Consider the following 23,742-nt stretch of genomic DNA (forward strand, 5'->3'; position numbering starts at 1 on the left):
GTTTCAAACGTCTACCTTCCAAAAGAAGTGTCGAAATGGAACCACTCCTAAATAACGCACTGCCACGATTTTTTTCTTTCCCCCACGAGTACTGGTCAGAAATCAGGCGAAATACGATGGCTGCACCCAGATAACGGAAGATTTTTGCCCTTCTTTTTCAAACGGTAAAAAAAAACAAAACAAAACCCGGAGCTCTCTCTTAATAAAACGTGCCCTTCCTTTTCTTTTCCCGCGTTTTCCGGCTTCACCAAGGTGCTTCTTTTGCCCCGCAGAGCGCAATCCCGGACTTCCTCCACAGGAAATCACCCTATTCCCGGGGTTCGCGCGGAATCCTTCCTCCTGGGCCACCCTCCCGCCTCCCTCAGCCGTCAGGTGCTTCCAGTCAGCGTGGCCGGGACCCCAAATCGCGCAGGGACACCCACCCACCCCTACACCCGGGCCTGGCCCGCGCCCTCCCCTTCCCCTCCCCCCCGCCAGGCGCTTGGGCACAGGCCCAAGGCCCACGGGACTTACGCTCTCGTGGTCCCACCGCACGTTGCTACGCTTCTCGTCCGGGGCGAGGTTTCGGTCCCGGCCCATTAACTCATCCAGCAATTGCGCGGCCGAAATCATGGTGCTTCCTCCGGGCGGCTGCTCTCACACCAGCCCTAGCACCCACCAACGAAAGACACCAGCCACTCGGCCGCCAAACCCCTCGGCCCACTCTCAAGCCGAAAAAGCCTCTTCCAAAGAGCAGCCGATAAGACAAAATGGCCGCCGCCCGGGCCCCTTCCCAGCATGCCGTGCGCCCGCGGAGACACGCCTAGGCCCGGGCAGCGCGGTGCCTGCGCCGCTTCGCGGGCGACGGGGGGCGGGACCTCCGGGCCAGGCCTGGGGCAAGCCGGGGCCAGACGCTGACTCCGCCCCGCCTTGCCGTGGTCCGGGCAGCCTTAGATTTCCCTAATCGCTGTGGAGCTCGGCCTTTTTCACTTCGGGGGAAACAACAAGCTAGCCCCGAAATGGAGAAAATGTCCCTTTGTCCACGTGGTGCCCAGGCTGCCATCTTCCAGTAAGGGAAACAAGAAGAGAAAGCTACGTTCGTGCTCAGACTCCATTTTCCTAGTCGCTATAGTTACTGCCTCCTCGACTTGGGTTTATTTCACTGTCAGCAGCCCCCACCCCACCCACCCATTTAGATGCTAGGGACCAAACTATGACCTTAAGCTTAAGGCTCTACCAGCGAGCTAAATTCCCAGCTCCTCTACTTGATTTTGTTCGGATTTTCTTGACTTTTAGGGTGGAAAATTGAGGGATAGGCTATGTGCGGTGTGGGAATTATTTATTGTCCCTAACCCTCCCATCCAGGAATTTTTTTTTTTTTCGAGACAAGGTCTCTCTGTGTTAGCCTTGGCAGTCCTGGACTCACTTTGTAGACCAGGCTGGCCTCGAACTCACAGCGATCTACCTGCCTCTGCCTCCCGAGTGCTGGGATTACAGGCATGCGCCACCACGCCCGGCTCCATCCAGGAATTTATTTTCCTTCGTTTTGTGTGAAGTGCAAGTATTACTGTGTGTTTGGGGGCCCATAGAGGAAGAGAAGAGGTCAGACCTCTATAGTTCATTCTTTAGGACCCATACACTTTTTGTTTTATGTGCTTTTGTTTTTTCGAGACAAGAGTTTTTATGTGAAGCCCTGGCTGTCTTGGAACTCTGTAGACCAGGCTGGCCTCGAACTCACAGATCTACCTGCCTCTGCCTCCCGAGTTAAAGGCATGAGCTAAAAGAGTCTCGGCCCTGCACGCCTTTAGCCCTCGCACTTGGGAGCCAAAAGCAGATGGATCTCTGTGAGTTCGAGGCCAGCCTGTACTACAGTGAGTTCCAGGACAGCCACGGCTGTTATAGAGAGAAACCCTGAAAGAAAGGTGTTACACTGGGACCTGAGCTTTCTGTCAGCCTGAAAGCCTCAAAGGTTCTGTTATGTGTGCTTGCCTAGCACTGCAATTATAAACGACAGGGTTTTTACATGTTTGTGCTGGGGATTAAACTCTGGTCTTCATGCTGAGTGGTAAACTCGGATTCTGGAATTTCTTCAAATGTATTAATTTAATACTTTTTTTTTTTTCCCGAGACAGGGTCTCTCTGTGTTAGCCTTGGCTGTCCTGGACTCACTTTGTAGACCAGGCTGGCTCGAACACAGCGATCTTGCCTGCCTCTGCCTCCTGAGTGCTGGGATTAAAGGCATGCGCCACCATGCCTAGCTTAATAATACCTTTAATTATAAAGCGTGCACACCTTTAATCCCCAGGGATCCGGAGATAGAGCCAAGAGGGTCAAGTCCAGCCTGGCTAACTTACGGAGTTTGGAACCAGTCATGGCTACATAGTGAAACTTCGTCTCAAAAACAACAAAATATGTGTGCAGTCGGGAACAGTGGAATAATCTCCCCGATTTGGGGGGTTGGAGCAGGGGGATTATTGTCCCAGGCCAGCATGGATACACTGTGAGTCCCTATCTAAAACAAATTTTTTAAAAATTTAAGCAAACGACAAAACCCCAACCACCAGATAGCTAGACCGAAAGGCATCTGCTGACAAGCTTGATCCATCCCCAGGATGCACACCGTGAGAGGAGAAAACCAACTCGTTGTTAGTAATTAGGCAGCAGAACAGCCCTCCCAAAGGCCCCGAGGACCATGGGAAAACAGGAAACCTCAGAGTCACCCTAAAATATGTCGCTGTCATCAGCAGCACATCACCGCCAGCCACCAGCATTCAGGTCCCCCTAAATTACCGGTGCACTCTCTGCACATGCACCAGGTCGCTTTATACAGGGTGCTCACAACCCCCTCCCTGTCTCTCCCTCTTTCCTTCTCTCCCTCCCATACTCTCTCCCCTCTCCCCAGAGATCACCTCTGTCTACCCTTCCAAGAAAACCTCTCGGGTCTGCCTCGCGGTGTGGCTTGTGTATCTATCACACAGTCACACCACGCGAGCTCCAGCACTCATGAAAGTTGTGCTCTGACCTCCATATGCACATCCACACACACGGACTATGGCATATAAAATAGAATGCTAAAACAAAACAAACAAACAAACATTAGGGTTAAAAATTGGAGCCCTGGGGGGCTGAAGAGACGGCTTAGCGCTTAAGAGCACTGTCTGCTCTTCCAGAGGTCCTGAGCTCATTTCCCAGCAACCACATGGTGGCTCACAACCATGTATACCCTCTAATGCCCTTCTCTGGGATGCAGGTGTACATGCGAATAGAGTACTCATATGCATAAAATAAATAAAATCTTTTTTAAAAAATCGGATGCCGGAAGTGCTGCTCACGCCTTTAGTCCTAGCACTTAAGAGGCAGAGGCAGGCTAACCTCTGAGTTGGAGTCCAGCCTGTTCTGTAGAGTTGAGTTCCAGGATAGCCAGGGCTACACAGAAACCCTGTCTCAACCAACCAAAGGGCTCAGAGGCAGGCGAATCTCTGTGAGTTCGAGGCCAGCCTGGTCTACAAAAAGAGTTCCAGGAGAGCCAGGGCTATTATTCAGAGAAACCCTGTATTGAAACAAAACAAAAAAACAAAAACAACAACAAAAAACAAAGGGGAGGGGACAAAAGGGACCAACCTAACAACAAAAACCTCAACAAGACTCCCTCTCTCCCTTTGTTTCCTCATCTGTAACTAGGGTTATGTGTCTTCCTCATCAGCGTTATCGTGAGAACTGAATAAATTGCTACACTCTGCGCATTGGTAGAGGAGACTCAAATTTTTGTTTTCTTGCTTGTTTGCTGAGACGGGGTTTCACTATATAGCCCTGGCTATCCTGGGCTCGCTTTGTAGACCAGGCTAGCCTTGAGCTCACAGTGATCCTCCTGCCTCTGCTTCCCAAGTGCTGGGATTAAAGGCGTGTGCCAGTGCCTGGCTGCCAACGGGTTTTTAACTCTGTTAGTAGCAAGAGAGAATGAACCTTTTCATTGTCAAAGGGTAGAGGTCAGCTCCCCGTGGAACTGCTGAGAACCATGACAAAGCTCCAACCAGACAAGGAGGGAAAAAAACCAGACCTCAAGCTCAAGACTGATTCTCCTACCTCAGCCTCCCAGTGTGTTAGCATATTTCCCCAACCAGAAACCTGAAGAGTTTACAGTTAAGGAAAGAAAAAGTTTCAAAAACACGAAATTGGTAGCATTGATAAAAACTGCTGAAGGTCTGGTAGCAGAGGAACTTTTTAAAATATTCTTTGAAACCCAGCACTTGGGAGGCAGAAGCAGGCAGACTGCTGTGAGTTCGAGGCCAGCCTGGTCTACAAAGAGAATTCCAAGACAGCCAGGACTAGTACACAGAGAAACCCTGTCTCAAGAACCAAAACCAAGGGCTGGAGAGATGGCTCAGTGGTTAAGAGCGCCACCTACTCTTCCAAAGGTCATGAGTTCAATTCCCAGCAACCACATGGTGGCTCACAACCATCTATAATGAGATCTGGTGTCCTCTTCTGGCTTGCAGGCAAGATACGGTACACATAATAAACCTTTAAAAAAAAATTAAAAAACAAACCAAAACCAAAACCAAACAAAACAAAAAAGCATGTGGGAGGCAGAGGCAAGTAGATCACTGTGTGTTCAAGGCCAGCCTGCTCTGCAAAAAGCAAATCCATTACACAGATAAACTCTGTCTTGAAAAACCTAAATATATACATTCTTTGAGTCTTATGAATGGAAGCTAGACTAAAATGGGCTGAAAAACTAGAGGGAAGCAAACCCAAAAAGGCTAAAATACAACACTCAGGAAGCTGAGGCAGGAGGATCGGAAACTAAAGGTAGTCCTTGGCAGAATGAGAAAAACCAAGGCTTCCTCCACTACTCCACTGTAACTTTCCAAGGCCACAAATTAGTCCTCAAGTTCTGCTGCTCTTGAGCCTGTGAGTCATCCATCGCTAGCCCCGCCCACTGCATGGCTCCTCCTCCCCCAGCTTCCTGTTGTCCATCCTCAAGCCTCTTGGAGACTTTCTCTCCATCATTAGAATTTTGAGTGTTCTTTCAGAGTCCTGCCTGGCTGTCTTCTCTCAGTACTCACCAACTCTCTTGGGATTATCTCTTCTGTTTCCATAACTTCAGCCAGCACCTTTGTTGCTGAGTGTCAGATCTCAACCTCAGCTCAGATCTCCTTTCTGAATTTAGTAGTCATGGCTACCACCCCCCAACCCCTCATTTACTGGGCTGGTCCACTACATAAAAGTCAAAAACAAACAGAAACACAGCTTCCTGGGCCAGAAGTATATAGCCCCAAGGCAGAGGGCCATCCTGACATGTGTGAAGCCATGGGTTGAATCCTTGGCAACAAAAGAGATGAAAACAACAACAACAAAAACAAAAACAAAAACAACAACAACAAAACTAAATATAGGTCCCCAGACAACTGAGTTAATAGATTTTAGTTAATTCAAGCCTAAGGAGATAGCTCAGTAAAGTGTTTGCCAAGAATGCATGAGGACGTAAGTTTGGATCCTTAATTTGCTTTTTTGTTTTTGCTTTTGTTTTTTTCGAGACGGGGCTTTTCTATGTAGCCTTGGCTGTCCTGGACCCGCTTTGTAGACCAGGCTGGCCTCAAACTCACAGAGATCCTCCTGCCTCTGCCTCCTGAGTGTTGGGATTAAAGGCGTGCGCCATCACTTAGCTCTTAGTTTGTTTTCTGTTGCTGTGTGATAAACATCATGACCAAAAACAACTTAGGAAAAGAAGGATTGATTTCATTTTTCAGCTTATAGTCTATCATAAAGGGAAACCGGGGCAGGAAGGCAAGCAGGGCAGGAACCTAGAGGCGGGGCAGATGAGAAAGCTGTGGAGCAATGCTGCATACTGGCTTGCTCTCCTGGTTCACGTTCGGTTGCCTTTCTTTTTCTTTCTTTCTTCTTTTTACTTGTTTTGTTTTGTGTGTTTTGCCAGCATGTATGTATGCATGTGCACATGTGCATGCTTAGGTCTGAAGAAGTCAGAAGAGGGCATCTAAAGCCCCCCCCCCCCCTCAGAACTAGTTACATATGGTTGTGAGCCACCATGTTGGTGCTGAGAACCAAACCCTGGGCCTTTTTACAAGGGCAGCAAGTGCTCTTAACTGTTGACATCTCTCTAGCCCCTAATATAATCCTTTCAAGGAAAGAAAATTTACCAATTCTTATTTTTAAAAAAAAATGTAAATTTTGGAGTGCATCTAACTTTTGTTGCTACTGCAACAGATTTGTTTGTTTGTTTGTTTGTCTTTCCAGTTCTGAAATGCCGGGCCTTGTTTGGGTATGTACTCTACCACAAGTGATAAAGTACCTACTACCATCTTTGTTTTGTTTTATTTGTGTGCCTGCATGTGTGCCTGCATGCTAGGAGGCACCAGATCTCACAATAGATGGTTATGAGCCACCACGTGGTTGCTGGGAATTGAACTCAGGACTTTTGGGAGAACAGCCAGTGCTCTTAACCTCTGAGCCATCTCTCCAGCCCTTGTTTTGTTTTTAAGGCAGGGTTTCTCTGTGTATCCCTGACTGTCCTAGAACTCACTCTGTAAACCAGGCTGGCCTCAAACTTAGAAATCTGCCTCCCAAGTGCTGGGATTAAAGGCAGATGTCACCTCTGCCGGGCCACTACTATTTTTTTAAAATTGCCTTTCATCATTATTATTATTTTTACTGTTATTATTCATTTGGGTTTTCCAGACAGTTTCTCTGTGTAACAGCCCTGGCTGTTCTGGATTTACTTTGTAGATCAGACTGGCCTCAAATTTAGAGATTTGCCTGCATCTGTCTCCCAAGTGCTAGAATTAAAGGCGTGAACCACCATGCCTAGTCATACTATCTTTTTTTTTTTAAGATGTATTTATTTTATGTATATGAGTGTTCTGTCTTCATGCACACTAGAAGAGGGATTCATATTCTATCACAGATGGTTGTGAGTCACCATGTGGTTGCTGGGGATTGAACTCAGGACCTCTGGAAGAGCAGCCAGTGCTCTTAACCACTGAGCCATTCCTCCAGCCCCGATACTATTTTTTTTAAGTTGCCTTCCTTCCTTTTTTTTTTTTTTTTTTTTTTAGATTTCTATTTCTTTCCATGTCTTTCCAAGTTGTGTTCATTTGGTGTGCCAATCCATCCATATCAACATCAGATGGAGTACCACGCTGGATCTGAGAATTAAATTTTAAATTGAGGAAACAAGGAAAAGCATAAGCTCAAGCAGCGTTCCAATTTGCCACCGGGGTCAATGTAAGTGTTTAGTCAGTTGCTGTTCATCACTCCTGGTGTGCAGTGTGTGCTGTGTGAATTACTGTATCATAATAAACAGACATTGCTTTTTCTTAAACAGTAACAAGACAAACGCGTGCTGTGCGCCCTTGGCAGCCCCGAGAAATGGAAATAAAGACTCTCTACCTATATTTATCCCTTCCTATTTCATCTCCTCTTTGTTCAGGCCCTCCTCTCTGCCTCCCCAGGGCGTTTTCCTTAATCTTCTCAGCCCATCTGCAAAGTTCTAGCCAGTGCCACATCAGGAATCTCTCCAAGGCCCCTGAGCTCAGCAAAACAATATTTTCTGTTTCTCCCACTGGGTGGTAAAACAGTGCCAACCGAGGCTTTGAGCCTCATTAGCTAGGTTAGGCAAGGAGTACTGCACACTGCTGTTTATGAACGCACCATAGCTCTACCCTCAGTGCCTAGGTTCAGGACCGAGATGACTAAGCACCCCTCCCCAGCCCGCTCCGTCTTTCTTTACAAAGCTTTCAGAACAATTAATTATAATTTATAAGATATAATGAGTTGCATTTTATAAAGTATAAACAATGTTCATTTTCATGAAAGCCAAGTTAGAAGAATTTCTGTCTAAAAACGATAAGGGGTAAAACAATAAAACTGAAATAAATATTCTAGCCAAATGGTCCCAAGCACTGACAAAAATAAGAAAGAACAGTGTCATCTATCTCTGCAAATAATGGGCATATTATAGTAGGATCGTTTTCAGCGCATTTCCCGTCCTGCTGGGTAAAAATTGGCTCAGATAGAAAAAGAGCTACCCAAACTTGGGACAGTGGGGGTGGAAACCCACCAATTATTTTTAATGCCTGCTAAACAGCCTGCTCCAGAGGATAAGGCTTTTCTGGCTCTCAAGCAAGTCGGGTCCCTCCGCCCCCCTAACTATTCCGGTGTCTGTCCTCCTCGCTGGAAACTGCTGGGTGGGAGGTCTAAAAATAGCCAGTGAATCACAGCAGATAATCCAGTGCGGTGGTTACATAAACAGCCGGCCGGGGCGGTGGGGCCGCGGGTCGGAACGAAACATATCTGGGTCAATGTTGTCACAGTGAATAGGGTCCCCCGGAGCCGGCCTTCGGAGGCGCGGCGGGGGTGGAGGCCTGGGCCTGTGGGCCAGGAGCAGCTGGGGATCTGCCGGCGGGCGGGCGGGAGCACGAGGCCCCGGGCCGGGCGCGGGCGGAGGCGCGAGTGGGGCGGGTGAGCCCGGCGCTCCCTCCCCATGGCCGGGAGTGGGTCGCGGAGGCGGCGGCGACGCTGACAGGCTCAGGGCGGGGCGGCCGGGGGCCCGGGGCCCTGGGGAAGATGAGCGCCCTGCTAGAGCAGAAGGAGCAGCAGGAGAGGCTGCGGGAGGCAGCGGCCTTGGGGGACATTCGGGAGGTGCAGAAACTGGTGGAAAGCGGGGTGGATGTGAACTCCCAAAATGAGGTCAACGGCTGGTAAGTGGCGAGCGGGGGAGGCCTAGGGTTCAGGGCCACTAGCTCGGGGCGTGGAGCAGTCATCGGTGACCCAGGACGCCGGCTAAGGCGAAGCGGGGTACTTTTCAGGCCTCGTAGGTTGTGCCCTTTCGAGACTAGCCCTGACCCAGTTGCCTCGTGCAGACGGGAGCGCAGCTTCCCCAGGTCATACCTTCGGTGGTCCACCGCGGACAGCGCCCTCGGGGACACCGGAGGCCACTCCACTCCGCGTGCGTGCCCCCTTGTTAGCTTGGCTCGAATGGTGGTGATGCTAGCTAGAGGCTTTGATTTCTCAGCGACTCTGCTCTGGATTTCATCAGGCTTGAGTTCTTTTGCCACGGGCGCTTCTGAAGAACACTTCGTGCAGAGATGAAAGCATAAGCAACCGATCAAATGCCAATCTTAAAACCAGCACGATTTCTTTAGCCAAGACCAGGAAAAAAAAAAGAAACAAGAACTACAAAACCCCACCACTTGCATAATAATTTTGCCTCTGTTGTTTCTATACAACAGTGGTTTGCTGTTGCTCTTTGAGAGGAGACTCATTTGTTTGCCCTGTAGTGCTTTGTTTTCTCAGTACAATTTCCAATAGTGAGTTTTACCCAAGGCTTTAGATGTCTAATTGTAGATGGCCTCCTTCCCAATTAAATATGGAAGCAATCTGTCTGTCTGTCTGTCTGTCTGTCTCTCTCTCTCTCTCTCTTTTTTTTTTTTTGGTTGTTTGGTTTTGGTTTTTTTTGTTTTTTGGGACCAGGGTTTCCTTGTGTAGCAGCCCTAGCTGTCCTGGAACTCTTCTTTGTAGCCCAGGCTGACTTCCAACTCACAGAGCTCCTCCTGCCTCTGCTTCCTGAGTGCTGGGTTTAAAGGTGTGTGCCACCATGCCTGACTAAGGAATCTCATCTTAAGATGTGATCAAGTCTTTAGTTTTAAGTAGCTGAATGTGGTATTATTCTACCCCTTTTGGAATTTACATTTAAATTTTTACTTAATTCAAGTAATGTTTGTTTTTGGTTTGGTTTGGTTTGGTTTTTGGAGACAGGGTTTCTCTGTGTAGCCTTGGCTGTCCTAACTCACTTTGTAGACCAGGCTGGCCTCGAACTCACAGCGATCTGCCTGCCTCTGGCTCTCTTGAGTGTTGGGATTAACGGCGTGCGCCACCACGCCTGGCCTAATTCAGGTGATGTTTAACTAGTCCCTTTGGCTAGTTTAAAGTTAAAATGAGTTTGAAGCCCCCATCCCCATTCGCCTGTAAACCCAGCCGTACATTTTGGAACTGAAAGGGCACTGGAAATCATTTGAGTCCCAGACAATGCTTGCCCTGGTTGCCCAGTTGTCAGTATCATATCAGAGTCATAACTGGTGTACTTTCTGAGAAATCTACCAGACTCCTTACCATAAAGAAACTAGTCTAGACAGCTGTCCACAGCCACGGGACAGTGGACGCTACTTTCTTGACTTGAAATGTTTGCAATTAAAACACTCGTAGTTGTGTTTGCAGTTAAAACACTCGTAGTTGTGTTTGCCTTGCCCTGGTGTCCAAATGTGAATGACTGTTTTGGCACTGGGGGGCAGTGCTTTGTAGCGTAATGAGCCTGGTTGCCGCAGGTTCTGCCTGCCTAGCTGTGTGTGGTCTTGTCTGAGTTACTTCCCTTTCCAGTTATTTCAGAAGCGGTGTTAGCGTTTATTGAGATGAAGGATAGTAAGTAGCTACCACTCATTGAGCAAGCTCTGTGGCACAGGATGTGCTTCCAAACCCTTGACCTGCCTCCCAACTCTCTGGGGACATAAGTTATTGTCCTTTTCTCCATCTTAAAGATGAAGAACTGAGTCCCCACGAGAATTAAGTAAACCATCCAATTTTCAAAACGTCCCTAAATTACTAAATTTGGTATTTCATTAGTCTACATGACTGTTAGCCTTCAAGTAACTAACTGGTAGAGCTGGAAACGAGTCCAGCATCTGAGCCCTCAGCACCATGCCTGCCCTGTGCTGATACATAGTGAGTGTCAGGTGAGTCTGAAGTCACATGATGAGGCGTGGCAAAGAGGAAATTCTAACTGCAGTCAATTCAGTCCAAGTGGGGATTCCTAGATTTCCCTTTTCCCGCCTTAGGCTCTTGGCCTAGTGCTTTAAGTCCGTCTCATCTCAGCCTCTTCTATGACCAGGGCACAGCACACCGTCCTTGGTCCCTGTCTTTCCTTCACACACCACATACCATCAGCCGTTCTGCTGCCGCCATGTTCAAACAGCATCTGCCTACCTCTCACAAGCTCTTTGGTGGCACTGTCACACACAGCCACCACAGTTTATCTTGCGAGACAGGGGCATAGTATCCGTCCTAGTCTCCTTGCTATACTACAGCAGTCACCCTGACTTAGACGTGGATTACTTCACTCAAAGTCCTCAGTGCCTCCATGTTATTCTGAGTTTCCACTCCTGTGCTTGACCTTCGGGCCTCATGCCTTGAGATTTGCTTCCTTACTCACTTGTTTCCATATTCCCCTGGCCTCCGAGAACAGCAGTAAAGCCCCAGTTCTAGCCTTTTGCACTTTGCCTTCCCTCTTGTCTAGAGAGCTTTTCATCCCTATGCCCTGGTTTGCTCTCTGTCCTCTTTCAGATCTCAGCTTAGATGTTAGCTTCATGGTAGGACTTTTCCTTGTCTGTCAGTTTAAAATTGTGCAACTCCCTCCCAACCCCTGGCATTCCCTAATCTCTTGCTCTGTTCCCTATAACACTTAATATTCACTTAGCACACTACATAATTTGCTTATTTGTTTGCTAATTGAGTGATGAATGTTCACAATAGTAGGCCTTTCTTTTCCTTCTTTTTGGTTTTTTCAAGACAAATCTTGTTTGTCCTGAACTTGCTTTGTAGACCAGGTTGGCTTCGAACCCACAGAGATCCGCCTACCTCTGCTTCCCAGAGTCCTGAGATTATAGGCATGTACCACCTCACCGGGCTTAGTAGGTTTTTCCTCTTTCTTTCTTTCCTTGTTTCTTTCTTTTTTTGTTTCTTTCTTTTTAGACTTGGCCTTGCTATGTTGCCTGGCCTGGCCTTAACTCCTGTCCTCAAAGTTACCTTCTTCCTACGCGAGTGTACTGAGTAGTTGGGGCTATAGGCAAACCCCACTGTACCCAGTTCCTCAGGGGATATTTTGAAGATTAAATAAGTTCAGCCTTTTAGAACAATGCCCAAGATGTAAAGTATTATGTTTGTGTTAGCTATTGTTATTTTCTTCTTATTAGGCAACATGTTGGGAGACATATAAAGTTACCCTGGCAAACAGCCAACTCTTTCCAACATTGGAAACTAGGCTGTGACTGCTTTCAGTTCTTGGTTGCTCAGTAACCACAGTTTCAGCAGTGATGAATGATGCCCAGTTGATGAATGATGCCCAAAGCCTCTGGTCTAAAATACTTCCCAGCCCTAATGGGATAGTCTGACTGCAAATGTAAAGTTTAAAGAGTTGAGGTTCAAAAATAGAGTTTCCACATCAATTGTAATTCAAGTGTCATGTGTCCCCTTTGGCCCTAGAAACAAGCATAATGGTTTATGAAGAAACTGAAAATACTGCCTGGCTGCAATGGTTGTGAGTTCTAGCTGCTCATAGTCACTCGACTCTGGTGGTACTCTAATTACGGCAGCTGGTTCGTCCCAGGGTCTCTCTGACCCACTCACAATGAATTACTCTTTCACTCTCCAGCTTGCCATGGATGAGTAATTTACCACTAGCAAGTAAGAACTTCTTTCCAGAAGGGAACATATTTTTTTTCCTTAGCCTGAGCCTTTCATTTTTGGGTACTCACTTATTGTAATTATTCACTTTTCAAGCTTATGGCACAGACGTCTCCACACAAACACACGCTGAGCTGCAATTTTCTCAGAATCAAGGAAAATTTGGATCTCTCTATCCTAAACAATGTCCATTTTATCCTAGCTTCACTAAATGATAAGAAAGAAGCACTTGGGCTGGAGATGTAGCTCAAGGGTAGAGTGCTTGCCTAACGTGAGGTCATTGTTTCAGTCTCTGGTACCACACATGCATGTGCGTGCGCGTGCGCACGCATACACACACACACACACAAGCATCTGTATATGTCAGGTCGATCCTTCTGTTCACCCTCTGCTGGGGATGTAGCTCAGTGAGGAAGCACTTGCCTAGCATGTGTGAGGCCCTGGGTTGTAGCATCACAAAATAATTTTAAAGGCCTCTTCTCCATTTTTTCCACATGGCCAGTCATTTTTGTCAAAGAGAACACTAAAGGCACCTGGATGGTGAATGATGGTATGGACTGTCACTTTGAAACGTTTGTGGCTCCCACCAGTCATTCAAGCTAGAGTTCCCTAAGTCATTAATGTAAAGGTATACAAAGCAAATCAGCTTCCCCTGGAATGAACTAAACATTATGGATAGGTGCACTTCCCAGGTGAGTGTTCTCTGCTGAGCCTCTGTGTGTTCATTATCTTTTTTTTTTTTTTATTTTTTATTTTTAAGATTTATTTATTATGTATATAGTACACATCAGATCACATTATAGATGGTTGTCAGCCACCATGTGGTTGCTGGGAATTGAACTCATGACCTCTGGAAGAGCAGTCAGTGCTCTTAACCGCTGAGCCATCTCTCCAGCCCCGTGTGTTCATTATCTCATCTGGGTTTGGCTATAAGGTCTGGACATGCATATCTTGGTTAAATTAGAGTTGGTGAGTATTATGTTCAAAATGGGAAATGAATGAGGAGAGAATGAGTTCCAAATGGGAAAAAAACGTATTTTCCTTCCATAATATGCATTCTGCTCTGTGCCTGAGGATGCAACTTCTGTTAAGATGGCATTTTTGAAGGGTGCTCATTAAATTTGTATTCAATGTCAAAGTAACAGTCCTTTGGACTGTTGAGCACCTCTGTGTATACAATATTAAGTAGTTTTGCTTAAGTGAGGCTGTTCCGGAAGGAGGGTCTGTTCTTGAAGCACTTTGGCTGTTGATGGCCTCGTTTTCGGTGCCTCCAGAGTACAAAGGATGTATGCAGGGTTTCACTAGAGGAGGATATGTTTGTAGCCTTCTGGAGACATTGAGAAAAGGCAGCATTTTGGAAAATGGAAGTTTGGAAATCATGTATGTGGGTAGCCGTGTGTAGAAAAGGGAATAAGCAGCTAAGACGGATGCAGTCGTCCCTGCTGTGGTAACGATAGACACAGCAGAGGAGCTGCAGATAGGAGCTAGCTCCTGGTAGAGCGGCGTCCTGAAGTGTCATTGCACTGAAGAGCCTGGGATTAATTGATGCTTCTTGTGGACTAGAAATTAAAACTTTATTTATTTTGCGGTGCTAGGATTGAACCCAGGTAGGCTTTGTGCATTTTAGGCAAGCACTTAACCACTGAGTTACAGCTCCAGCCCCTAGAATGAAACTTAAAAATAAAATTTAAAAATATTAAAATATTCTTACTGGAGATTGGGGGGTTGGGGTGTCTCTACGTAAGCTTTGTCTGGCCTGGAACTCACTATGTAGACCAGGCTGTCCTTAAGATGGACAGAGATCAGGTGGTGTAAGCCTGCAATCCCAGCACTTGGGGAGCCAGAGGCAGGCAGATTGCTGTAAATTTGAGGCCAGCAAAGTGACCACAAAGCAAGTCCAGGACAGCCAAGGCTACACTAGAGAAACCCTGTCTCAAAAAAACAAACAACAAAAACAAAAACATACAAAAATTTACAGAGATCTGCCTGCTTCTGCTTCCCAAGTGCTGGGATTAAAGGTCTGTGCCACCATTCTTGGGTATATTAATATATTTTTTTAAAAGATTTATTTATTTATTATATACACAGTGTTTTGCCTGCATATGTGCCTGTATGCCAAAAGAGGACACCAGATATCATTATAGATTGCTGTGAGCCACCATGTGGTTGCTGGGAATTGAACTCAGGACCTCTGGAAGAACAACCAATGATCTTAACCTTTGAGCCATCTCTCTAGCCCCTATATTAATATTTTGATCATCTGCTTTGTAAAATGAAAAATTGAGACCTGACTTCTGAGTTCTAGCTGATGTCTAATAAGCTTGTGTATATTTATCTACTGATATTTATAATTTGAAATATTTTTGTTGTTGTTTTCTTTTTTGAGACAGAGTCTCTCTGTGTAGCCTTGGCTGTTCTGGACTTGCTTTGTAGACCAGGCTGGCCTTGAACTCACAGCGATCCGCCTGCCTCTGCTTCCCAAATGCTGGGATTAAAGGTGTGCACCACCATGCCTGGCTAATTTGGAATCTTGAATCACCTTTTCTCTTTTTCAGTCATTCTTTCTCCTTTCTTTGGAACAGGACCTGCTTACACTGGGCCTGTAAACGAAACCATGGGCAGGTGGTCTCTTACCTGCTAAAATCAGGAGCTGACAGAGAGATTCTGACAACCAAAGGAGAAATGCCAGTGCAGTTAACATCAAGGAGAGAAATCAGGAAGATTATGGGAGGTGAGTCTAAGATGTATTATTGGCCACATTGATGCTGATCAAATAACTGGTTTTATTTTTTTAAGTTAATTACTATGTCAAGGTTGTAATTTCATTTTTTCCCTAGGAGGCCAATATTATAAGTTTTTGTTTTGTTTTGTTTTTATTTTGTAAAATTGAAAACAGTAGTAAAAATGGTAGTCATAAACCTAATGAAATGTTTTCTCTTTTGACCTGAAGAGGCAGTAAGTCCTGACCAAAGTGTTTGCCACGTCTCAGCTGACACTAGCTCTCACTGTGCTTGTTTCTTATTAAGTTTTATGTTCTGTATTTTTCTATTTTTTAGTGGAAGAAGCTGATGATGATGAGCTCCCCCAGCTGAAGAAGGAGGCAGAACTGCCCTTTGTTCCCAACTATCTGGCCAACCCACCCTTCCCTTTCATCTATACTCCTGCAGCAGAAGACTCCACCCAGCTGCAGAATGGGGGTCCCTCCACACCTCCAGCATCACCCCCTACAGATGGCTCGCCTCCATTGCTTGCCCCCACAGAACCCTCTCTGCTAGGGGCCTTTCCTAGGGACCATACCTCTCTGGCATTGGTTCAGAATGGTGATATTTCTGCCCCCTCTGCCATGCTCAGAACACCAGAAAGCACAAAACCTGGTCCTGTCTGTCAGCCACCAGTGAGTCAGAACCGCTCCCTGTTCTCTGTCCCATCCAAGCCACCTGTGTCTCTGGAGCCGCAAAATGGGACATATGCAGGACCAGCGCCAGCATTCCAGCCGTTTTTCTTCACCGGAGCATTTCCATTTAATATGCAAGGTAACACTTTAGCAGCAAACAGCCTCAGCAACAGGAGACTGAAGGTTATTTGTTTGTTTAGTTAGGGTATACTTATAAAACTAGGAGAAAGTTACAAGACCTGCCTAAGGGACTCTCTTCACTCAATATTCATAAACTGTATATTTTTACCTTAAAATAGGAAAATATGTTCCTTTTCTACCATTCCTAGGAACAAGAATTTTCTCATATAACTATAGTACAGGTATTGAATTTAAGAAACACAATTTTAGCCGGGCGTGGTAGCACATGCCCTTAATCCCAGCACTCGGGAGGCAGAGGCAGGCAGATAGCTGTGAGTTCGAGGCCAGCCTGGTCTACAAAGTGAGTCCAGGACAGTCAAGGCTACACAGAGAAACCCTGTCTCGAAAAACCAAAAAAAAAAAAAGAAAAAAAACCACAAATTTGATTTAATATTGATTTAAACTGGTAGTCCATACTTAAATTCTGTCAGTCGTCTTAACAATAGATATTACACTTGGTTATTATGCCATTTTATTATTCTTTAATCTGAAACATACTCCATCCCTTTACCCTTTATTGTCTTGTTTTGTTTTGTTTTTCCAGACAGGGTTTTTCTGTGTAGCCTTGCCTGACCTGGACTCAATTTATAGACCAGAGATCTGCCTGCCTGTGGCTCCCTGAGTGCTGGGATTACAGGTGTGTGCCACCACTTTCTTTCTTTTTTTAAAAGAAAGATGTATTCGGGGTAGGCGTGGTAGCATGGATCACGCCTTCAATCCCAGCATTCAGGAGGCAGAGGCAGGTGGATCTCTGTTGAGTTTGAGACCAGCCTGGTCTACACAGTATGATCTAGGACAACCAGGGATGTTACACAGAGAAACCCTGTCTCAAAAAAAAAAAAAAAAAAAAAAAAACCCAACAACAACAAAAACCACAAACAGAACGAGAGAGGAAGTACTATGGGGTTCAGCAGTTAAGACTACGTTCTACCCTGGCAGAGGACTCTGCTTCCATTCCCAGTGTCCACCTTGTAGCTCACAGCTGTCTGTAACTCCAGTTCGAAGAGATCCAGTGCCTTCTGCATTATATACACATGACTCACATACATATATGTAGGTGAAATATGTAAAATAAATACATCTTGAAAAAGATTAAATTTTTTTAAAAGTTTTTTTTTTTAAATGTAATGAGTGTTTTGCCTTCATGTAAGTATGCCATGTATATACAATACCCTCAGAGGCTGAAGTGGGTGTCAGATCTCCCGGAACTAGAGTTGCAGACTGGAGGAGCCTCCTTCCATGGGTACTTTGAACCAAATTCTGCTCTGGAAAAAAAAAGCAAGTATTCTTAAAAGTTGACCCATCTTTCTAGCGTTTCCCCCCTATTGTTCTTGACTCTATAATTTTGAAGGGCTCAGAGCACTTATTTGGTGAAAATACGGCTTTCTGTCATTCCTTCTCTTTATTACTTGGTATTATGCTATGAAAGGGACTTTGAGGGCAGGAGAGATGGCTCAGAGGTTGAGAGCACTGACTGTTCTTCTGAAGGACCTGGGTTCAATTCCCAGCACACACATGGCAGCGCACAACTGTCTGTAACTCTAAGATCTGACACCCTCACACATACATACATACATACATGCAAAACACCAATGTACATAAAATAAAATAAAGAAAGGGATTTTGAGTAACTGGAGAGATGGCTCAGTGGTTAAGAACACTGACTGCTCTTCAGAGGACCTGGGTTCAATTCCCAGCACCCACATGGCAGCTCACAACTGTCTGTAACTCCAGTTTGGACGAAATATAAAATAAAAACAAATTTCACTAGAAAAGGACTTTTCCTTCTCATTTATAGGCATATGAACTTGTGATTTTTTTCCCCCGGTATGGGTGTTTTGCCTGCATGTATGTCTGATTACCATGTCCAGAAGAGGGCATTGAGTTTCCTGGAATGAGTTACAGACAGTTGTGGACCACCATGTGGATTCTGGAAATTGGACCTAGGTCCTCTGGAAGAGCAGCCAGTGCTCTTAACTGCTTAGCCATCTCTGCAGCCTGGCCTCATGATTCATATTGTATTTAGTGTGTTGTAATTGGATGCAGTCATTCTTTTGATAGTCAGATTGTTCCTGACTTAGCCAGTGGGAACCCCTTGAAGCTAGTTCTTATATCCTGTGGACACATCCTCAGTATTCTTGGAACACATCCTTATTTCTAGTGCAACAAGATGTTTCTGATTTATACTGTCATTCTTCCCACACCAACACTGCAATCTGCCATTTCTCCTAGGAGTTCTGGGTCTTTTGGGTAGAAAATTAGATTTAGAAGTCAGGATGTGGGCACTAGGTGTCCTCGTTGTTATAGGTGTAACAGTTCCAGGCTTAGTTAGAGACTAAGAAAAAGGAAAACATGGACGAGAAGAGGGGACAGGAGAGAGGAAGGAAGCAAATATTTATATATACATGTTGGTATATGTATAATATATTGTTCACATATATATATTCATATGTGCATTTCTTTGTGTGTGCTTATTTTAATTTTTTGTTCTTTTGGCAGGATTTTTTAAAAAAATAATTTATTTATTTTACTTGCATTGGCATTTTGCCTACATGTATTTCTGTGTGAGCGTGTTGGGTCCCCTGGAACTAGAGTTCCAGACAGTTGTGAGCTGCCATGTGGGTGTCAGGAATTGAACTCAGGACCTCGGGAAGAGCAGCCAGTGCTCTTAACTGCTGAGCCATCTCTCCAGCTCCCTTTTGGCAGGATCTTACTATGTAGTTCCGCCTGGTCCAAAACTTAACTATGCAGAACAAGCTAGTGTTGAGTTCATAGAGATCCACCTGTTTCTGCCTCCCAAATGGTAGGGTTAAAGTAATGTACCACCATGCCTGGCTAGCTGTATCATTTTAAGAACATTGGAGACCACAAGTTCGTACACATACCTCTAATTCCAGTAAATCCACACGTTTCCTTTTCACCTACAATTAACTTACTTCCTAGTTTTGAAAACCCCATACTCTACCTGCTAATATTGGTGACCCGTGGCGCTGTGAGGGATCCATACTTTAAGAGCAAGTCAGAATCTCCAAATGTGTGTAAATACTCGGCTTGAGTCATCTTGACACCGGGTTTGGCATATAAAGGCAAAGTGCTTTAAACTCTGACTCATGAGTAGCAGTGCTATCAACTCCCAAGCAAGGACTCCTGTCTTATTAAGGTGCAGTGTTTCAAGTCACATTTAGATTTAAATTTGTTATTGTCCCTTGCTGTCTTGATTTGGTGGTGGTTTTTTGTTTTGTTTTGTTTTGTTTTTTGTTGTTGTTCTGTTTTTGTTAATTGATTTGGGTACATAGCTTAGGCTGGCCTGGAACTCACTATGTAGACCAGGCTGGCCTTGAACTCACAGAGATCTGCTTGTCTCTGCCTTCTGAGTAGCTAGGATGAATTGTTTTGGTGTTTTGAGACAATGTCTCACTAAGTAGTTCAGGCTGTCCTGAAACCTGTGGTCCTTCTCTCTCCACCTCCTGTTACTGGATTATAAGCATGTGATGCAGCCCATGCCTGGCTCCTTTACATCTTTATTTTAAAGAGTGTTGTATTGCCTAAGTGACTTTAGAATTGTTGAATCCTGTCAGAGTTGCTCATGTACCATGTCTTGCCCTCCTTCTTTCTGACCTTCTTCTTCACTCCCTACTCATGTGTAATTGGTACTCAAACCCTTCGGGAGTCTTTACCTCCTTACGTCCAGGCACCGAGATTAGTGACCCTCATAGAACTAGGGTGGCTGCTCCTGCCTCATTTCTTGGAGAACTGTGGCGGAGAAGGCAGAGCCAGAAAGGCTGTAAATAAACCCTACTGAGTGGCCTAGGGTTTCTTAGTGAGTGATGCAGCCTTACATTACGTGCACTGTGCTATATACCAAGCTCCGTGTTACCATCTCTCTCTGTGTCTTTCTAGAGCTGGTACTCAAGGTGAGGATTCAGAACCCATCTCTTCGAGAAAATGATTTCATTGAAATTGAACTGGATCGGCAGGAGCTCACCTACCAGGAACTGCTCAGAGTGAGCTGCTGTGAGCTGGGTGTTAATCCAGACCAAGTGGAAAAGATCAGAAAGTTACCCAATACTCTGTTAAGAAAGGTAAGAAAAGTCTGTCAGTACAAGTGGCTCTGTTTGCATTTGGAACGTACCTAACTTCTTCCTTGGTCAGTGAGTCACCGCTGAAGGGAAAGCCAGTAGAGGAGAACTAAGGAGGACTGAGGCTAGGGCCCAGTGCTAAAGCACAGGCTTGTCATGGGCAAGGCGCCAACCTAAATTTTTTTTGTTTGGTTTTTCAAGGCAGGGTTTCTCTGTGTAGCCTTGGCTGTCCTAGACTTGCTTTGTAGACCAGGCTGGCCTCGAACTCACAGAGATCCGCCTGCCTCTGCCTCCCAAGTGCTGGGATTAAAGGTGTGCGCCACCATGCCCGGCTTTCTAACTAAATGTAATCCACGAGCTTTTTTCCCTTTGTCTAAGCCACAGAGACCCTGGTTTACTTGCTCTTTTGTTTATTTATTTTGAGACAGAGTCTTGATGTGTAGCTCTAGCTGGCTTGGTATTTGTTGTGTGTCCCAGGCCAGCGTTAGATTTATGGGAGTGCTCCTGCCTCTGCCTCTGCTGGGATTAAAGGTGTGAGTTACCACACTCTCATGCCCTGGCATTATTGAAGGTTGGATGATAGCAGGATGTTACATGGGCCCGTTTCACTTGTTCCCATGGTGACCTGTGGGGCTTGCCTTAGTGCTCTGCTAGAGTATGCTCTGTATATGATGAGATGAGGCCCACCTGGGCATCTGTGCGACCCTCCAGCCAGCTATGGGTTTTCTAGCATCAAGTTTCCGGCTTCTCTAAGTTCCTAGGAACTGATGCCCACCTGCCTGATCCTTTAGGGTGTTCTCATCCTGTAGCAGACCGTTAACTGCTTTCTCCATATTTCTCCCCAGGTTGCACATGGGGACTGATAACTGCTTAGCTGACTCAGGGATTTCATTTTCTTTTAGATTGAAGATGGACCAAGATACTGGCATCAACACAACCCACAAAACATAGACACAAACTGTTTCTATTAATCTGTTGCTCTAGGCTGGCAAGATGGGTAAAGGTACTTACTGCCAAGCCTGATGACCCGAGTTTTGTCCCGGGACCCATGTGGTAGAAGGAGAGAACCAGTTCCCACAGGTTGTCCTCTGACCTCCACCCGTGCATCACGACACAAACATGTCACACTAAATAAATAAATAAACAAATTTAGTAAAGGAGTTAACTAAATGAAAAGAAAAATGTAATCCATTCCCGTTTTATTTTAGGACAAAGATGTTGCCCGACTCCAGGATTTCCAGGAGCTGGAGCTGGTTCTGATGATAAGTGAGAATAATTTTCTGTTCAGAAATGCTGCATCCACACTGACTGAGAGGCCTTGCTACAACCGGAGAGCTTCAAAACTGACATACTAATGCAGCAGGGACTTTATTACTGAGTATTGTGACAGTATGTGTCACCTCTGGGCCAAAGGACAAGCCATTGATCCCAAAGCCTCAGATGCCCACCAGGGCCCCTGGTGCCACTGCGTAGTGTACACTAACATCCTGCCTCAGCAGGTGGGAACCCGACCCCCAGCAGCGGTGCCACTCTTCCAAGCCTCTTGGTGCACAATAAACCTATTGCTGAATCTTTGAACAGCTGAAAAGTAGTCTTGAGAGGCAGAAGCCGAAGGTACGATAGCCAGTGTTACATGTGCAGAATCTAGAGAGCTGTCGAAGCAGAAGCTGAGAGCAGACCTGTCTCTAGCCACTCGTGTGGACAGTGCACCTGAAGGGCCCGGCACACTTCTCTTGGTGTTGCATGCTCGTGATGCGCCTGAAATTTTGAACTGACTAGGGAGGAGGACTGAGGAAAGAAAGCACAGGTGCTGGACAAAGGGAATCTGGTGTGACCTGTGGCTGTGAGGTTTCATATAGCGTATTTATAAATGTTACTCAGGTTTAAAGTATTTAAAAATATAGTTACCTAATTGTAAATAGGCTGTTAACCAAAAGAGCTTCCCCTCCCCCAGTTTTCTTTTGTGACCACTCACGACTGCTCCTGTCTCAGGACAGTCATCTTTGCATCCCTCCCTCCACAGTCACTAGAGGGCGCTCTAATGCTTCCTAAAGGAGCCGCTGCCTTTTTACTCTGAGGCAGCTCCTGTCATCCTTGTTTAACTGCACCGTTCACGAAGAGCACAAACTGCTGGTCTGCGTCCACCACTCCCGCTTCCCACCAGAAATGAAAAGCAGTTTTTGAGCCTGAATTTGTTGCTGTTTTAATGGTTATTGTGGGAAACTGAACTAAAGGAGTTAGCGTCTTTATTTTTGTATCAAAGATAAAGGTTATTTTGGAAATTATTAGGATTTTTACATAACTCTGAAATCTGTTGCTTTTGTAAACAAATTGTTCAATCTTAGGAATTCCCCTGTCACCTCCACAGTCAGTTGTGAGCACCTGACTAGACTCTGGAGCATGGTGTACGAATCTTTTCCAAGCGTTCAGTCAGAGAGTCTCCCCCGCCTCGGCATCAGTAAAGTTGAGAAGCCTCCGTTTGCTGAAACAAACAGCTTACCTTTAGAAACAGGACCTGGCCCACAGGTGAGCAGGAGGCAGGGCTGGAGCAGCTGTCGGCGAGGGTCCCTGCTGTCTTAAGCTTTCGCCCCATAGTGCCTATAGTTTCCAAAGAAACTTCACCTCCTGACGATTAATTTTCTTAGAACACTGCAGTTGAGCGAAAACATGCAGGTGTCAGTGGAAGAGAACGCTGCGCTGAGGTAATGGCCTCCCGCTGCCGCTGGAGTGGCAAAGTGAGGTTCAGGTGTTCTTCAAGGCCAGCTTCTTGGCGTCACTGTGTAGTGACTGAATCGTACAGCTGGCAACTTCCCCTTGTAGAGTGTCTGCATAGCAGAATAGCAGTTGCTCATCACCCCTTTCCCAAGTGCTTTAATGAAGGGCCCTCCCTTGTGTTCCAAGCACTCAGAAACCACTTTATCTAGATGTTCTAACCTTTTTTTCCTTCTAATTTGCTTTGAAAAAAAACCTTCCTTTACTGATACAAATAAGTGTGATTCTATCTTGGAAGAAATAAATTCAGTATTCATGTCTAAATTACTGGGGTTCAAACTCCTTCAGCCACCCCAATTGATTAGAGATCCTGAGAAACAGTAGAGACCAGCTGGGAGGTGGGCTACAGAAGACGGCATCAGAACTCAGAAGCAGAGTGACCAAAGGTCTTGGTGTCCCAAGTGACTCTGCCAGCTGCCCTGTCCTTTGCAGAAGTATTGTGGTCCGTGTCTTGGGCAGTGGGTTGAATCTGCACAGTTGCTCTTAGATGAGTTTGAAGTCTTAATCTATGCATTCAGAGAAATATTTTTATATGCTTTGTGTAATTTATACCGAGGGAGTTTCTTTTGAGCTTTGTTAACTGAATGCACCCCCCCTCTACTGCATATTTAAAGCATGTGTTCACACTGTGTGTAAACATTCACATAAGACTTTTCCTTGTGTGTTGTTGACTCTTCAAACATAACAGGTATTATTAAAATTAAATGTTAACTGGCCAAGCCCATTTTCTCTCATTTTGCCCTGGTTAAACAGCACTGAATTCTAATCACAGAGAGTTCAAATGGCCATAAAGACCCATGGGGCTGGCACAGTGGAGGAAAAAGAGAAGAACCAGCTCCCTAGCTGAGCCACCTCCACCCCATCGCT

The 23,742-nt window shown here is 45.7% G+C and overlaps 2 protein-coding genes across 9 annotated transcripts in view; one reads left to right on the forward strand and one right to left on the reverse strand.

Annotated features, from left to right (window-relative positions):
• LUC7L3 (LUC7 like 3 pre-mRNA splicing factor) overlaps positions 1 to 773 on the reverse strand; it is a 31,612-nt gene extending 30,839 nt beyond the window's left edge. For 6 of the 7 annotated variants that reach the window (XR_014772800.1, XM_084748008.1, XM_084748010.1 and 3 more), the window contains exon 1: positions 514 to 773. Coding sequence is in view for 6 of the 7 variants with exons in the window: in XM_084748008.1 (XP_084604134.1) it covers positions 514 to 612 (99 nt within the window). In the remaining variant the exon portion in view is untranslated. The remainder of the gene's footprint in view (positions 1 to 513) is intronic. The other variant, XM_084748011.1, reaches the window with a different exon arrangement.
• Positions 774 to 8,328: 7,555 nt separating this feature from the next.
• ANKRD40 (ankyrin repeat domain 40) lies at positions 8,329 to 23,594 on the forward strand. 2 transcript variants are annotated; one of them, XM_084748014.1, is made up of 5 exons: positions 8,329 to 8,696; positions 15,033 to 15,181; positions 15,507 to 15,983; positions 19,925 to 20,106; positions 20,949 to 21,261. In XM_084748014.1, the coding sequence occupies exons 1-5, from the start codon at positions 8,563 to 8,565 to the stop codon at positions 20,964 to 20,966; spliced, it is 960 nt and encodes a 319-aa protein (XP_084604140.1). In that variant the 5' UTR covers positions 8,329 to 8,562; the 3' UTR covers positions 20,967 to 21,261. The 2 variants fall into 2 exon arrangements, with proteins under 2 accessions (XP_084604140.1, XP_084604139.1); XM_084748013.1 differs by lacking the exon at positions 20,949 to 21,261 and adding an exon at positions 21,312 to 23,594 and having other exon boundaries at positions 8,330 to 8,696.
• Positions 23,595 to 23,742: the final 148 nt, after the last annotated feature.

Source organism: Acomys minous (assembly GCF_964271855.1).
Source record: "Acomys minous genome assembly, chromosome: 12".
Classification (NCBI taxonomy): Eukaryota; Metazoa; Chordata; class Mammalia; order Rodentia; family Muridae; genus Acomys; species Acomys minous.

What these genes read in the sequence shown, in the direction of transcription:
- ANKRD40 (XM_084748013.1), top strand. Translation starts at nt 8,563, where the DNA reads ATGAGCGCCCTGCTAGAGCAGAAGGAGCAGCAGGAGAGGCTGCGGGAG. An exon ending in CAAAATGAGGTCAACGGCTG is followed by an intron (nt 8,697 to 15,032) that starts GTAAGTGGCGAG and finishes TCTTTGGAACAG; the next exon opens with GACCTGCTTACACTGGGCCT. An exon ending in ATTTCCATTTAATATGCAAG is followed by an intron (nt 15,984 to 19,924) that starts GTAACACTTTAG and finishes GTGTCTTTCTAG; the next exon opens with AGCTGGTACTCAAGGTGAGG.